This window comes from Populus euphratica, unplaced genomic scaffold (genome assembly GCF_000495115.2).
Source record: "Populus euphratica unplaced genomic scaffold, PopEup_1.0 scaffold2010.1, whole genome shotgun sequence".
In the NCBI taxonomy this organism is placed as follows: Eukaryota; Viridiplantae; Streptophyta; class Magnoliopsida; order Malpighiales; family Salicaceae; genus Populus; species Populus euphratica.
Window position 1 is genome coordinate 18,570 of NW_011501845.1, and position 11,652 is coordinate 30,221.

At 31.1% G+C, this 11,652-nt stretch overlaps 1 protein-coding gene across 1 annotated transcript; it reads right to left on the bottom strand.

Moving 5' to 3' along the window:
• Positions 1-5,180: 5,180 nt before the first annotated feature.
• Positions 5,181-10,058, bottom strand: LOC105118516 (glyoxylate/succinic semialdehyde reductase 2, chloroplastic-like). The gene is made up of 12 exons (XM_011016487.1): positions 9,729-10,058; positions 8,589-8,670; positions 8,339-8,404; positions 8,013-8,088; positions 7,887-7,942; positions 7,051-7,135; positions 6,875-6,935; positions 6,590-6,642; positions 6,443-6,513; positions 6,281-6,353; positions 5,635-5,739; positions 5,181-5,559 (listed from the first exon to the last, which is right to left on the bottom strand). Exons 1-12 carry the CDS (start codon positions 9,916-9,918, stop codon positions 5,401-5,403), a joined length of 1,077 nt encoding a protein of 358 aa, XP_011014789.1. The 5' UTR covers positions 9,919-10,058; the 3' UTR covers positions 5,181-5,400.
• Positions 10,059-11,652: the final 1,594 nt, after the last annotated feature.

Sequence of the window (11,652 nt, forward strand, 5' to 3'; positions counted from 1 at the left end):
AATATTGAATCTATTTCATCATTTATCGTTTCTTTTCAAAAAACATCCCTAGAAGACTTAGCTTGACTGAATGTCTTTGGATCATCTTCTATATTTAGGATCATAGCTGTTTTTTTTTATATTGTATTTTTATCACCTTCCATAAAAAATACAATTGAATTAATAAAAATAAAATCTATATCTATATGTTTTTCCTTTCTAACTCTTTGACTTTTTTTAGGTTCATTTGAACCTATTACTTCTAAGTTTTTACGTTTTTCACTTAACATTGAGTTAGGAGTCATTATTTTTAGATTTGATTCTTATACATTTGAATCACTTATGAATTTATATTCGATAAATTCAATATGTATAGATTCAACAATCACATTAGTTTCTAAATTCAAAAGTCTATAAGCCTTTGAATTTTATGCATAACAAATAAAAACACTCTTAAAACCTCTAGATCCTAATTTTGTTCTTTGAGAATCAGAACTTTTATAAAAAGCTACACACCTCTACACTTTAAAATAATTTAGATTTGGTTTTCTACCATTCCATGCTTTATAGGAAGAAACATTTGATTTTTTAGATAATACTCTATTATGAATGTGACATACAGTAAGTTAGGCTTCACTCCATAAATTATTTAGTAATTTAGCATTCAAAAGCATGGCATTGACCATATCCACTAAGTTCCTTTTTTCCTTTCACCAAGTTCATTATGTTATGGTGTATATGGTGCTATCATTTGATGAATTATTATGTTTTCCTCACAAAAAGTACAAAACTCCTTAGAAAAGTATTCTCTACCTCTATCACTTCTAAGAACTTTAATTTGTCTTTCCTTTTAATTTTCTACTATTTTCTTAAATTCCTTGAATTTTTCAAAGGCTTCATCTTTAGTTCTAACAAGTAAACATAGATAAAATAAGAATAATCATCAATGAAAGTTATGAAATATCTTTTCACATCCATTGTTAACATACCATTTATTTTACATAAATCAGAATGGACCAACTCAAGTAATTGAGAATTTCTTTCAACTTTAGAAAAAGGCTTTTTTGCTCTTTATATTTATTTTTATTATTTATGTTGATATGAAATATAATCATACTTACACATATATTTCAAATATCTATAATTTAGATGTTCTAATCTAGTATGTCAAAAAAGAGAAGTAGATTCAACTATATAAGTAGAAATAACATTGATTTTATTAATATTGAACTCAAACATGTCATCACAGGAATAACCCTTTTCCACAAACATCTCACTCTTAGTTACAATAACCTTATCAGATTCTAAAACAATCATGAACCCTTTCTTGCTCAAAAGACTAGCAGATAAAAGATTTTTCTAATTTCAGGAACATGAACCACATTGAGTAAAGATGATTTTTGTTCAGAAATAAAGTACAACTCAATAGTTTCTTTTCCCAAAACTTTGGCAAAATTATAATTGTCCATCAAAACCTCTTCAAGTTTTTTCAATTCTTTATAAGTCTTGAACTATGCATTGTTGTTGCAAACATGAATTGTTACACCAGAATCCAGCCACTAATCTGAAGTCTTTACAACATTAGTTACCATATTTAATTCAATAATCATTCTAATTTGAATGTTTGAAACCACGACAACTAATTTTCTAACTTTATCTTTTTCAACCGTATTCACTTTGAAAGAACCACTTTTCTTATTGAAATTCTTGAATCTGCACTCTTTTATATAGTGCCCTTTATTTTCACAATGGAAATAAATTTTATGCTTCTTATTAGCATTTTGTTTCTTCTTGAATTTGTTTCCTTTCTTTTACACTTTCAGATTGTTTGGAGTCATTGTCAAACTAGTTTCGGTAACCAAATTCACTTTAGAATTTGTTGGTTACAATTCACGCATATAAAGGTATTATATTTTGTTCTAAACACCCACTTGCATGCTATTGGCTTAGAACCTAGAGGTAAATCTACTAGGACCCAAGTATTGTTAGACAATATTGAATCCATTTCATCATTTACCGTTTCTTTCTAAAAAACAACATCCCTAGAAGACATAGCTTGACTGAATGTCTTTGGATCATCTTCTATATTTAAGATCATAGCTGTTTTTTTTTAATATTGTATTTCTATCACCTTCCATAAAAAATACAATTGAATTGGTAAAAATAAAATCTATATCTATGTGTTTTTCCTTTCTAACTCTTTGACTTTTTCTAGGTTCATTTGAACCTATTACTTCTAAGTTTTTACGTTTTTCACTTAACATTGAGCTAGGAGTCATTATTTTTAGATTTGATTCTTATACATTTGAATCACTTATGAATTTATATTCGATAAATTCAACATGTATAGATTCAAAATCACATTAATTTATAAATTCAAAAGTCTATAAGCCTTTGAATTTTGTGCATAACAAACAAAAACACTCTTAAAACCTCTAGATCCTAATTTTGTTCTTTGAGAATCAGAACTTTTATAAAAAGCTACACACCCCTACACTTTAAAATAATTCAGATTTGGTTTTCTACCATTCTATGCTTCATAGGAAGAAACATTTGATTTTTTAAATAATACTCTATTATGAATGTGACATACAGTAAGTAAGGCTTCACTCCATAAATTATTTAGTAATTTAGCATTCAAAAGCATGATTGACCATATCCACTAAGGTCCTATTTTTCCTTTCAGCAAGTTCATTATGTTATGGTGTATATAGTGCTGTCATTTGATGAATTATTTTGTTTTCCTCACAAAAAGTAGAAAACTCCTTAGAAAAGTATTCTCTACCTCTATCACTTCTAAGAACTTTAATTTGCCTTTCCTTTTAATTTTCTACTATTTTCTTAAATTCCTTGAATTTTTCAAAGGCTTCATCTTTAGTTCTAACAAGTAAACATAGATAAAAATTTTCTACCATTTTCTTAAATTCCTTGAGTTTTCCAAAAGCTTCATCTTTAGTTCTAACAAGTAAACATAGATAAAACGAGAATAATCATCAATGAAAGTTATGAAATATCTTTTCTCATCCCTTGTTAACATACCATTTATTTTACATATATCAGAATGGACCAACTCAAGTAATTGAGAATTCCTTTCTACTTTAGAAAAAGGCTTCTTTGCACTTCATATTTATTTTTATTAGTTTTGTTGATATGAAATATAATCATGCTTACACATATATTTCAAATATCTATAATTCAGATGTTCTAATCTAGCATGTCAAAAAAGAGAAGTAGATTCAACTATATAAGTAGAAATAACATTGATTTTATTAATACTGAACTCAAACATGTCATCATAGGAATAACCCTTTCCCACAAACATTCCACTCTTAGTTACAATAACTTTATCAAACTCCAAAACAATCTTGAACCCTTTCTTGCTCAAAAGACTAGCAGATACAAGATTTTTTCTAATTTCAGGAACATGAAACACATTGAGTAAAGATAATTTTTGTCCAGAAATAAAGTACAACTCAATAGTTCCTTTTCCTAAAACTTTGGCAGAATTATGATTGCCCATCAAAACCTCTTCAAGTTTTTTCAATTCTTTATAAGTCTTGAACCATGCGTTGTTGTTGCAAACATGAATTGTTGCACCAGAATCCAGCCACCAATCTGAAGTCTTTACAACATTAATTGTCATATTTAATTCAATAATCATTCTAATTTGAATGTTAGAAACCACGGCAACTAACTCCCTAACTTCATCTTTTTTAACCATATTCACTTTGAAAGAACTACCTTTCTTATTGAAATTCTTGAATCTGCACTCTTTTATATTGTGCCCTTTATTTCCACAATGGAAACAAACTTTATGCTTCTTATTAGCATTTTGTTTCTTCCTGAATTTGTTTCCTTTTCTTTTGCACTTTCAAATTGTTTTGAGTCATTGTTAAACTAGTTTCGGTAACCAAATTCACTTTAGAATTTGTTGCTTGCAATTCACGCATATAAGATTGAACCTCAATTTGCAAGTGTGTTTGAAACTGTTTAAAGGTATAATTGTTTGTAGAATGCAACATCTTCTTCCTATATTCATTCTAGGATGGAGAAAGTTTTGATAAAACAGCCCCATTTAAAGTGAATCAGGAATTTTGATATCCAAATCACTAAGTTTTGATATCAGCATTTGAATTTCATGAACTTGATCCATGATTGGCTTATTATCAGTAATCTCATACTCAAAAAATTTTAAAGCAAGAAAACAATCAAAACTTGATTTTTCCTGCTTATAGTGTGTCTCCAAGGCAGCTCAAATTTCTTTTGGCGACTTTAATTTGGAGAAGATATCATAAAGTCAATTGGTCAAAGTATTCAACATATGTCCTCGACAAAGCACCCCATCTTCTTCACTTTTTACTCTTGCAATCTTAATAGTGGCAGATTCATCTTCTTATGGTTCAGGTAGTGCAAATAAATTCGGATAAAAAATATAGAAATCTTTAATGAAATGAGCAGGAATATCATCTTATCCATTCATCTTGTGTAATTCGTACTATCAAACCGATCTAGTTAAATTTTGACATCCTTAGCAACTTTGACGATAGAATTTATATTTGTCTCCATCAAAATAAACACCTTAAAATTATTAGAAATGTTTAGGATGGAAACAAGTATAGAGTTGATTTAGAGATGTAAAAACACTATCTTTAAGATGTTTATTTATCCCACACAAAGACAACACCTCTAGGATACAACTAAACCCTTTAAACCTCTAAAAGAATGAGAAGATAAAAGCAAAAAAAGAATATATGTATTTTTTTTATTGTGTTTTTTTTTATAGTAACATGTTTTTATAGACTTGAAACATAACAATGAAACAGCATGATTGTTCATTAAACAATATGACTATTGATGAAATAATATAACTATTCATCAAACAATATAACTGTTGATGAACCACTATTCAACACTATAATTGTCCATTAAACAATATGATTGTTAATGGAATAACATGATTGTTCATGAAATAACATGACTATTCATGAAATAATATAACTATTCATATTAAGTTTCAAGTTCCAAATAATATCTTTTGATATTTTAAATATCTAAATAATAACACTAGAAAGTCAAATAAAAAATTTTATTCACCATAACTTAATTTACTATAAAATAGAAACCCAACATTAGAAAAAAGTGTTTTTTTTCTAATATAAAATAAACATCTTTTCTTTATTTATTTATAAGCTACACCCATATTTATTGCAATGAATTTGCACATCAATTATTAATTACGGTAAATTCCTTGTTCAAAAACTATCACTAGTTTAGTTTAGGGACTACGTAGTTTTTTTTCCCGACAGACATGTACTAACACAGAAAAAAGACCACAGGCTGGTGATGACGACATACAAGAAAACTCGAGGTCTCAGGTAAAAGCCTCTCCTTCGTAACCAGGAAAAAAACACACTAGTTTGCTCAGGATTGCACTTTTCCTTTCAGTGCTTCCATTACTGCTGAAAAATCACTGTCGCTAAGCCCGTGACTTTTTGCTACCTTGTATAGTTCATTTGCAGCTGCTGCAATTGGAGTGGGTTGGGAAACAGATTCTGCTAATCCCAGGGCAAGTCTCATGTCCTGAAACCATTGACTTCATTTTTTAGATGAAAGCGTTGATTTAAATAGTGTCTGCAATTTAGAATATCTACAAACCTTCTGCTGATGCTTTAAGGGAAAAGCAGTGGGGTATAGAGATTTGACCATTGAGGGACCTTTCAGCGAATACATCGGTGCACTAATGGCACCCTCGGACACTACCTGCAATTTCACCTATGTAAGAAGATTCCTAAGAGGCTTCAATAGATGCCTTCAAAAACAATAAAATAAAATAAAAAAGATAACATCATTCTATAAACTGGAGGCTTTTAGTTTGACCAACAAAGACAAGGAAGAAGAGTGCACGCTTTAATTTTAAGAGTTTTTCAAGCCAGAACACCTAACAAATGAGGTCCACTTTGGATGTACTCTTCCATTAAGTGCTGTTATTGAACAAGAAGGGTGCAACACCTTGATTCATTTTGACCAAGGAATTTTAGTTAAGCATCATTCAGAACCTCTCTCTCTCTCGTACACAAACAAATGCAGATGAAGAAATAAAACAGACTGAAAATCAGAGTTTCTTCATTTATTTTCCAGAGAACGGCAGAGCAATGATTATCATTGTGCATGTTCGAATGAGATAGAAAGAACAAGAATAATCCAATAAAAAGAAAACAAGAGTATGAATTCAGTTAATCTTCATGGGGTTTGATGACAAGTGACACGACATAATCTAACAAGATTTTCTGTTCACAAATACCTCAACCAGTACATTTGGGTCCAGTCCTACTTTCTCGCTGAGAAGCAATCCTTCAGAAAAGGTTGCCATCATACTGCAAATTGTTGAAAACACCAGGTGTCACAATATAATCCAGCATAGAAGCAAAACAGAAAACAATTGACGAAAGGAACTCGGTAGAACCTGCCCATGATCATGTTGACAATAAGTTTCATTGCAGCCCCATTTCCGACTTCCCCAAGGTAAAATCTTGACTGGATATTATCAAAACATCCATGTGAACAATAAAGTGTGATTAGTAGTTTCCAGGAGAAAAATAGGATACAGTACCTTCCCCATGATATCCAAGAATGGAGTGACTGTTTCATACAGAGATTTGTCACCTGAAAGATAGCACATCATGCTTCAGTTTCAAGCAAGTGATTCACTATGTTATGCAGCCGAGATTAAAAATAAAAAGGTATAGGATAAAATATGAGCAGACAATAACAATATTGTGGAAGAGGTATGAAGCAATCTTATTAGTGAACAGAAACTTCCAAAATTTCAATAGTCTCTACATCATCCATAAATTTGAACTTGTGGAGGGAGGACAAATTTAAAATCAATTTCAACCTGCAGTAAGAAATATAAGTTGCCCATCTTCTGCTGGTTTCTTTGAGCCAGAAACAGGAGCCTACAGGAAAATAATGTAAAGGTTACTGGAAGTTCTCTTAAAAAGGTTATCATGCAACTGGATCGAACATGTCTTAGTTTCAGTAAGAATAGTTGCGGTGAGAACAGATTTTCACTTCCAAAAATGATGCCCCAGAAGCTTTGATATGTCCACAAATCAATTTAGAAGTCCCACCATCAACAGTTGAAACATCCACATACCTGTACATCATGCAGGCAGATGTGACTTGGGAAGATAGAGAGAGGAAAAAAAAAAGCTTCAATAAGGCAAATGTAGAAAACCAGCTGAGAATAATGCATTGTTAATCCTTATCCATTCTCATATATCCTCTGATCCAAGCCAAACCAGGTGTGGATTTAGGATCTTATCTCTGTTGAAAATCAATTGTGAATGGTGAATGTACTAGCAAGCACTTGACTCTTACAAGGTATTAGGAAGGATCTTCGTGCTGTTAAATCAGAAAAGGAACTATATGAAAGGCAGTTTCTAGGATATACTTCTCTGTTTTCTTTTGGTTCATATACTTCTCTGTTTTCTTTTGGTTCAGTAGAAGTTTAAGTGGGCCTTGACCTTGAGCTACACGAGGGAATCAGCCTCCCCAAATACCTCCCACCTCCCCTCTTGAGAATTGAAACTAGAATAATTGGTATGGTGGTACCGTGCCAGGTGAATTTTTCAGCTAAGCCAACTATACCCACCAGATGATACTTCTGTATCAACATAAAAGTTGAATCTTCTAAGTTATGTTAAGAAGTGGCTAATTCTCCAAAATGAACACCAGCAGCTAGCAACTTGCACATTGAAATGCTCAAATGAATGTTGAGCAAGCAACAACATAATCAAGTATTCACAGAAGGTGGTTCTAGTATGAAGCTAGGAGCAATGACCAATAGGAAACCATCTGAAGAACATATGAATTTCCTATAATGAGAAAGAACTATGAGCAAATACCCTTTTCCTGGACCCATACCACTTGCAGCTCCATGCTTTCCACATGCAACCTCCACCTGAAATAAGGCCACTATTGGCTTCCCAGTATGAAATACTTAGGAGGCAATTAAAATAAAACATACTCACTGCACATTCTGGATCAGCAAGCATTGCAAATGTGACATCACAGGCTGCAGTTACTTCCTCAGGAGAAGGCTTATATCTGCATAAGAAAACAATTTGTAAGATTTCTTCCCTGCTTCAATCTGTAGAAGATTGCACTTTGAAGAGTTGCAGATGAAAGCATCAAGAGCAAATATAAAATAGCTAGATTCCTGCTCCCGGAATTAAAATGAATGCTGAGTCATCCTAAGGTCACTTGTTTCAAGCGTCCCATTTGGAGGTAGTCCATGACCATTTCGAAATTCCAAAAATCATTTACTTCATAGGCTGTATGTACATTAAGTGCTTACTTTGCTCCCAAGCTGATGAGAGGATCACATTTGCTCTTGGTCCTGTTCCAAACAGTCACATCACACCTACAAAATGCCAAGTATGGGATTAAACTAAACAGTCCAGAAAATAAAATTGGCTCAACATAGCCCAATCTGATAGCTATTTTTTTTTTTTTTTCTTCTGTAGTTCCTGATTATGCAAAAATAAAATACACTGCAGCCATTTGATTCTGTCATTCAAACAGAGTAACAACAAAATAAATCATACCCAGATTTTATGAGATTCTGAGCCATTGGAGAACCCATAATTCCAAGGCCTAGAAAGCCAATAGTAATTGGAGAGCCTCCATCTGCAAATTCAGAAAAGGGTTTCGTTAGATAGGGTAAATACACCAAAAACATGTTTTTATACATGAAAAGCAGCTCAACTGATAGCTAAATACAATCACGATTATCTGTTAGAACATAGTTCAAATATAAAACCTATGCTTTATTATGAACAAACAAATTAATGAGGTATTCTAACAAGAAGGCGGTCACAGTGAGACTGCCCCTGGCACATCATCATCGTAAACAGTTTGTCTCCTGGCACTGCTGCACTCTAACAGGTTTGTGACACCTCGTCATTTTCCATTTTGAAGATAAGAAGAACAATACCTTTGATGTTCAATATGCATATGCCATTGCACAGTGCTAGTTCCATTTGCAGTTGCATAAAACTATTGCTTTTGAAACCTCTGGTCAGATTCAAGAATTTTACAGACCAAGCATGCTCACAAACAATTATGTATCCACAGGCACATTGCTTTAGCACTAACAACCTCATTCTTCAACATGTATTCATTATCTTGGTATACATGCAAAACGAAGCAGCTTGTCCTGTACAGCAACCATACTGCTAATTTTGCAGTTCTAGTACCAATGTGTATTTGCACTGTGCCCCACTTCATCCATCCATCACAATGTCTATTTCCATACGTTTTGTATAAAATTTACGGTCACAAATATCATTATCTGTATCAGATCAAACCATGTAAATTCTCAATTTGCTCTCATCATTAAAAAAAAAAAAAAAAAGAATACATGTGCAGGAAGGACTTCTGGTTTGACTCTCGTTGCTCAACTTGAAAGACATCATGAAATGAATCTCAATCTGCAATCTCCACGCAAATGCAGTTTTCAAATCCCATTCAAGCTTGAAGGCAAACACTTCAATTACTAAACAAGTGAATTAAGCAGGGAAAGCCAAGGAGCCACCTGTTAATACTTTCTGAATCCTTGACATAATAGTAATTCAACCTAGTTTGGCGTTATAAAACACAAACCCCATAAAGTTTAGCAGCTCAAGTTGCTGAATTGTACATGAAGAAGAAGATGAAGAAGAAGAAGAAGCAAAGCAAAAAAATACCATTAGCAGGAGAAATTGAAGCTTGGGCAGAGAAGGGCCTGAAAGGTTGATTAGTGGGAAAAGAAGAAGAGATGGGTATTGGTCTAAAATGGATGGGAAGTTGAGCGCAGAAGCTTGAACACGTTGCCATGGAAGAATTTGATGATGATAAGAAGAGATGACCGTTGCTGGCCTTAAGCAACAAGGACATAGTCCCTTCCTTGTCCCTTCCTTCTTCTCTTGCACTTTAAACGGTTGTCTGTGTCCAAACCAAAGCTAAGCTCGCATTTCTATGCAACCTCTGCATGTTAGTAAGGGGATAAAGAAAAAGATAGAGGGTCAGTGCAGTAAAGGGGTCCGCTCCCATTTCTTTTTCCTTTTTTAAGAGAATAGCTAATTTTGGTCCCTATATTTTTATAGAAAGGTCATTCCTCCCCTTATTTTCATTCTATTCAATTCCCCCCCCCCCATTGAAAGAATGCCAATTTAGACCAATTAATAAAGACATCCAATTCCGTCAATTATTGAAATGGAGGATGAAATTGACCTTTTAGGAAAAATAGGGGTTCTCTCTATCCATTTGATTTTAATTTCAACAAGAAATACAAGTTCTAGTTTACAATCTCATTGGAAAGGGATTGTAATTGGACTGAGACCTTAATACCTTGATATTGAACAAGATTTGAACAAGATTATCAAAAATTTATCTATAGTATGATAACTAATCTAAATTCGAGTAATTAACTAATTGTTGAGGCAAGGAAAAAAAATAAACAATTTATTTATTTATTCAAATTTGTCACTTCATTTGTACAACCTGGTTACACTAAAATTAAAAATACATATTGTAAAAAAAAGGAATTAAACATTAAAATGAGGCTGAAATTAATGATAAATATTAAAATTAATTAAAAAAGTCATGATTAATTGAGATAAAGCAATTGAACACAACAATAAGAATTCATATAATTGATTAAAAGGTTTAGTCCTATTTCTTCTAATAAATTAAATTGATTAATTATTAAATTTTTCAAACATATATATACAATGAAAATATTAACTTTAAAATTTCTTGAAAGTTCTAAGAATCTCGTTAAATAATATAAAGTCTTTAGAATTTGTAAGAAAATTACTTGAAAATCACAATTTTCTTGTTTCTAAGTTAGATCAACTTTTCAAGATTAAATTGTTGCAAATTACAAATTGTTTAATTGTTTAACCTCTAACAACAATCCATACAAATCACAGATTTAAAAACCATAATATATTTCTCTTTAATCTTTTGATTAAAAAAATATAAAACCAAGAATTTTATTTATAGGAAAAATCAATATATTGCTTTGTTTATGAAAAATATTATATATTTTATTTCAAGACTATTTTAGAAATTTATGGAATAAAGTCCTTTATTGATTTTTATAAGTCTAAATATTGTAATCCCAAGTATAAATTGGATTCTAGTCCATAATTTCTAAAACCTAGTTATAATCAAGTCATATTTAATTAATCATCCTAGTTTAAGTTTATATTAATGACTTTTATGTGTCTTACCTATTAAATTTCAAATATGGTCTTAATATAAATAAAAATCCTAATAAAAATAACATTAAATAAATTAAACAATTTAATTCATTACAAATTTTATAAATTGATTAATTTATATATGAAAATCAAATATATCATCTAATAACATGTTATAATCTCCCAAATATTTGGAATATTATATATTGTTGAATTTAATCGTTTAGTTATTATTTACTCAATATAATTAGTATTCATTAAGAATATTATGATTTAGTTATTCATTCATTAAGAATATTATGATTTAAACATTTGAGCATTGCTTTTCAAATCATATTGGTTCTAAAAAACATAGTCATTGATTATTTGAATGGAAATTCTTTTCAAATTTTATTTCATCTTATGTAAGTATTTCTCAATTAAT

Excerpts from the sequence above, each read along its gene's own strand:
- LOC105118516 (XM_011016487.1), bottom strand. The coding sequence starts at position 9,918 with ATGTCCTTGTTGCTTAAGGCCAGCAACGGTCATCTCTTCTTATCATCA. Across the intron at positions 7,943-8,012 it reads TTGCTGATCCAGAATGTGCA|GTGGAGGTTGCATGTGGAAA; the intron begins GTGAGTATGTTT and ends GCCTTATTTCAG. Across the intron at positions 6,514-6,589 it reads TCTTGGATATCATGGGGAAG|TCAAGATTTTACCTTGGGGA; the intron begins GTACTGTATCCT and ends GATAATATCCAG.